A 5,853-nucleotide genomic window follows, 5' to 3' on the forward strand; every position below is an offset into this window, starting at 1 on the left:
CACCAACTGCTGGAGTTCACTCAGACTCACATCCATTGAGTCAGTAATGCCATCCAGCCATCTCATCCTCTGTCGTCCCCTTCCCCTCCTGCCCTCAATCCCTCCCAGCATCAGAGTCTTTTCCAGTGAGTCAACTCTTCGCATGAGGTGGCCAAAGTACTGGAGTTTCAGCTTTAGCATCATTCCTTCCAAAGAAATCCCAGGGCTGATCTCCTTCAGAATGGACTGGTTGGATCTCCTTGCAGTCCAAGGGACTCTCAAGAGTCTTCTTCAACACCACAGTTCAAAAGTTTCAATTCTTCGGCCACGTTAGAAATACTCAAATATGTTTCCTTCCCTTTCTGAAGGTGTCATAAACAGTATTTCATTCTGAACTCACAGAACTGATACTCTCTCCTTGAATCACCTGATGGGCTCTCCAGTCAGAAGGTTCATATTCTACTCTGAGATTGTAGTTTATTATGTTTGTGATACCTTGCCATTGGATGGTGTGCTTCTGTGTGTATGTGAAGAGCATTCATTCCTAATAGGAAGAATTAAAAAAAAAATCATCCCACAAAGAGTACATATTCAATAGTTTTAGAAGAGTAGAATGTCCATATCAAAATGTTTATTCTGGATACCTCCAGGAATTCCTTCAGTTCAGTTTAGTTCAGTCGCTCTAATACATAAATACTTCAGCAAATACAAAGCATCAATTCTTAGTACTAGTATCTCATTTTTAGTATTTAACTGTGATGTCAATTGAAATGGATATCTTAAACACAGTGACACCTATCTACCAAGTTCAGGAGACAACAGATGGGGTGATTTCCTTAGTCTTGTGTATAAAAGGAAGACTGTACAAACACGATCTTTCCATTTAAGAGAATAGTCACATGACATTATATGTCCAAGTACAGTTGACCTTGAACAATGTGGGAGTTAGGAGCATCCAACCTCTACACTGTCCATACATATAACTTATAGTCAGCCCTCTGTATCCAGGTTCCTCAGTATCTGCAGATACACCCAACCACTGATCTGGTCATGTAGTCCTATAGTACTTGCTACTGAGAAAAATGAATATGTGGACTCTTGCATCTCAAGTCCATATTGTTCAAGGCTTAGCTGTATTTCAGTTTGTCTTACAGAAATGAATAGTGATAAGTGCAGATCAAAAGAAACATGTACTTACTCTGAGGAAACCTTGGGGGGTTGTCATTGACATCTGTCAGGGTGATGTTGACTGTGGTGGATCCTGAAAGCCCTCCAACTTGGCCAGCCATGTCTTTGGCTTGAATGACCACTGAGTAATGTTCTCTGGCTTCTCTGTCCATATTATGTAAGGCAGTTCTAATAACTCCTGTAATACATGTTTTAAACAGAATAGCATGGATTATACATTAAATGAAAAGCAATATAGCTATATATATCTCTCTTTATTTTCATTTTAAGAAAAGTAGGTCTTTTAATGTTTTTATTGGAATATAATTGCTCAGCAATGTTGTATTAGTTTGTGCTACTCAACGTCATGAATTTGCCATATGTATACATTTATCCCCTCCCTCTTGAGCCTCCCTTCCCTGCCCCCAATTCCACCCATTTGGTTAATCACAGAGTACTAGATGGGCTTTCTGAGTTATACAGCAGCTTCCCACTAGCTAGCTATTTTACATATGGTAGCATATATATGTTAATGTTAGTCTCTCAATAATCCTCCCTCTCAGTCCCCACGAGTCCATTTTCTATGTCTGCACCTCTATTCCTGCTCTACAAATAGGTTCATCTGCACCATTTAAGAAAAGTGGTTTTAAATGAAATGCTTTTAGGAGAAAGTCGGGCTTTAGAGACAAACAGTACCTGCCCATGTTATTAAAACTGTCTCATGGAAATATTTGTTTACAACCATAGATTCCAAGGGAATCTATAGATAATAAGGGACAAATGAAGGTATCCCATCTCTTGGCTCTCCTTGGGGTGACAGGCCTGTAAGAGGCAGACCTGCAGTCCCTGCTCTTTCCTTCTGCTGGTGACCTGAATATTTCATGACTTGTGCTCATCCTAAGTGTCGCTCAGATGATTTGAGCAGAGGTTAATTTTTCTCCTTACACAACAATTTACATAGTTTGCTGACAGGGTTGTCAAATTTTGATGATGAAAACATTGGCAGAGTGTAGACACTTGAAAAAGATTATAGGCAGGTAGTACTTTAACATTTATCAAGACTAGGAAACTGACTACTTTTTGTCAGGAAATAACAACTATAATAAAACCTAGATCTCAGTACATGAGCAAAATAAAGAAAGCGATGAGACTGTTCAAAAAATTATATGTAAAGTCACATTCTTTGTCTTGCAGTGACATGTAATATGCTTTGTCTTACAGTGACATTCAATAGATACAAATGCTATATGTCATATGTAATTATATGTAGGTAAACACACCGCACACAGATGCACACACACACAGACAAACACACACACACATAGCTCTGTCAATAGACCCTTACATTGAAAACTGACACAAATTTTGCACTGGGTCAACGTTTATATAAGAACTACCAAATATCTCCAGTTCAGTCACTCCATCGAGTCAGACTCTTTGCAACCCCATGGTCTATAGCATGCCAGGCCTCCCTGTCCATCACCAGCTCCTTTAATTTACTCAAAGTCATGTCCACTGAGTTGGTGATGAGATCCAACCATCTCACCCTCTATCATTCCCTTCTCCTCCCGCCTTCCATCTTTCTCAGCATCAGGGTCTTTCCCGTGAGTCAGTCTTTTGCATCAGGTAGCCAAAGGACTGGAGTTTCAGCTTCAGGATCAGTCCTTCTAATGAATATTCAGGATGGATTTCCTTTAGGATGGACTGCTTGGATCTCCTTGCAGTCCAAGGGACTCTCAAGAGTCTTCTCCAATATCAAGTTCAAAAGCATCAATTATTCGGCATTCTTTATTGTCCACCTCTCATGTCCATACACGACTACTGGGAAAACCATAGCTTTGGCTAGATGGGACTGTTGGCAAAGTAATGTCTCTGCTTTTTAAAATGTTGTCTAGGTTGGTCATAACTTTTCTTCCAAGGAGTAAGTATCTTTTAATTTCATTGCTGCAGTCAACATCTGCAGTGATTTTGTAGCCCCCCCAAAATAAAGTCTCTCACTGTTTCCATTGTTTCCCCATCTATTGCCATGAAGTGATGTGACCAGATGCCATGATCTTAGTTTTCTGAATGTTGAGCTTTAAGCCAACTTTTTCACTCTCCTCTTTCACTCTCATCAAAAGGCTGTTTAGTTCTTCTTTGCTTTCTGCCATAAGGGTGGTATCATCTGCATATCTGAGGTCACTGATATTTCTCCCAGCAATCTTGATTCCAGCTTGTGCTTCTTCCAGCCCAGCATTTCTCATGATGTACTCTGCATATAAGTTAAATAGTCAGGGTGACAATATACAGCCTTGACGTATTCCTTTTCCTATTTGGAACCAGTCTGCTGTTCTACATCCAGTTCTAACTGTTGCTTCCTGACCTGCATATAGATTTCTCAAGAGGCAGGTCAGGTGGTCTGGTATTCTATCTCTCGAAGAATTTTCCACAGTTTATTGTGATCCTTACCATCAAAGGCTTTGGCATAGTCAATAAAGCAGAAATAGATCTTTTTCTCTGGAACTCTTGTGTTTTTTTTGATGATCCAATGAAGAGGCAAGAATATACAGAAGAACTATACTCAAAAGATCTTCACGACCCAGATAATCACGATGTTGTGATTACTCACCTAGAGCCAGACATCCTGGAATGTGAAGTCAAGTGGGCCTTAGAAAGCATCACTGTGAACAAAACTAGTGGAGGTGATGGAATTGGAGTTGAGCTATTTCAAATCCTAACAGATGATGCTGTGAAAGTGCTGCACTCAATATGCCAGCAAATTTGGAAAATGCAGCAGTGGTCACAAGACTGGAAAAGTTCAGTTTTCATTTCAATTCCAAAGAAAGACAATGCCTAAGAATTCTCAAACTGCTGCAAATTGCACTCATCTCACACACTAGTAAAGTAATGCTTAAAATTCTCCAACCCAGGCTTCAACAATACATGAAATGTGAACTTCCAGATGTTCAAGCTGATTTTAGAAAAGGCAGAGGAGCCAGAGATAAAATTGCCAACATCCACTGGATCATTGAAAAAGCAAGAGAGTTCCAGAGTATAAGACACTTAACCACTATGTTTTTTTTTCTTTACTGACTTGATTGCACATGTAATGACTTTGAGTAAGAGCCACAGGCCCCAGGAAAATAGAATTCCAACTTTTAATACTTGTGGACATATAATGGAGGAAGTTTAGGAGAACTTTCCTGAAGCTAAACAGGAATGAAAATTATTCATATCAAAATGAATTATAATAATATGATAATAAATGATTCATCTAAACCATGCATATGAAAAAGCCTCAAGCATTCTTATTAAAAAGAACAATGTTTTTTTTCCCATATAATAATTATATAAGAAAAAAGTTGCAGAAAACCGATGCAGAGGGGAACAAGTTAAGAGTTTATGAAAACATTAAATGAAAGAAATTTATACTTTCTAATATTAAAAAAAAAAAAATACCATTCTGAAAGAAAAAAGGGACTTACCTCTGATATGTAGAAGTATGAGATTACTATACAGAATATTTTACAATGAAATCATTACAGTAATATTTGTAGAATATACAAATATGAAAATAAAATCTTTTTTAAAATATTTATTTTTTGATTGAAGGATAATTGCTTTACAGAATTTTGTTTTGTTCTGTCAAACATAAACATGAGTCAGCCATAGGTGTATACACGTCACCTCCCTCTTGAAACTCCCTCCCATCTATCACCAAAGTGAATGACAGATATTTTATGCAATCTGAATGTCATTCATTTAAAAGGATCAGAGAAGAAGAATTAACACAAACCCTGTTTTATAGCACAGACTTTAATAATTTCATTATATCCCTTCTTTTATAATAGTGTCACTGTGACATGAAACAGGAAGAAATTTATCAAAGAAATTTGCTTATGGAAAGAAAAGAGCATATCTAGAATTGACACATATTTCTCAAAAATGATTGTCTAAGGAATAATTTAAACATTCAATTCTCCTGAGAATGGCTCATTTGCATGTTCTTAGCTATGACCTCGCCTGAGTGCACACAGGTTACTGAGCAAATTGCCATTGCCTCATGATCCCCTTATACAAAATATGATTCCAACATATAGCCCTGATGTTCCTGAGTGGGATAGTCTAGAACGTAGCTGGTGCACAGTTACTTTAGTTTTTTTCCTTTTCAGTAGAATTTTTTTCAGAGTAGTTTTAGGTCCACAGTAAAATTAAGAAAATATAGTTGTCATGTACCTTTTTTCTCCAGACTGTACACCACCTCCCCAACTAGCCACATTGTGTACTAAAATAATTCATTTGTTACAATTGATAAACATACATTATTAGCACATCATTATCACCATGGCACCTGGTCCCATCACTTCATGAGAAATAGATGGGGACACAGTGGAAACAGTGGCTGACTTTATTTTAGGGGCTCCAAAATCACTGCAGATGGTGATTGCAGCCATGAAATTAAAAGATGCTTACTCCTTGGAAGGAAAGTTATGACCAACCTAGATAGCATATTGAAAAACAGAGACATCACTTTGCCAACAAAGGTCTGTCTAGTCAAGGCTATGGTTTTTCCAGTGGTCATGTATGGGTGTGAGAGTTCGACTGTGAAGAAAGCTGAGCACAGAAGAATTGATGCTTTTGAACTGTGGTGCTGGAGAAGACTCTTGAAAGTCCCTTGGACTGCAAGGAGATCCAATCAGTCCATTCTAAAGGAGATCAGTCCTGGGT

At 38.1% G+C, this 5,853-nt stretch overlaps 1 protein-coding gene across 1 annotated transcript in view; it reads right to left on the reverse strand.

Annotated features, from left to right (window-relative positions):
* CDH18 (cadherin 18, type 2) overlaps nt 1–5,853 on the reverse strand; it is a 597,814-nt gene that overhangs the window by 147,911 nt on the left and 444,050 nt on the right. The window contains exon 5 of the mRNA XM_010832133.1: nt 1,178–1,345. Coding sequence (XP_010830435.1) covers nt 1,178–1,345 — 168 coding nt within the window. The remainder of the gene's footprint in view (nt 1–1,177; nt 1,346–5,853) is intronic.

Source organism: Bison bison, unplaced genomic scaffold, assembly GCF_000754665.1.
Source record: "Bison bison bison isolate TAMUID 2011002044 unplaced genomic scaffold, Bison_UMD1.0 scf7180017864538, whole genome shotgun sequence".
Classification (NCBI taxonomy): domain Eukaryota; kingdom Metazoa; phylum Chordata; class Mammalia; order Artiodactyla; family Bovidae; genus Bison; species Bison bison.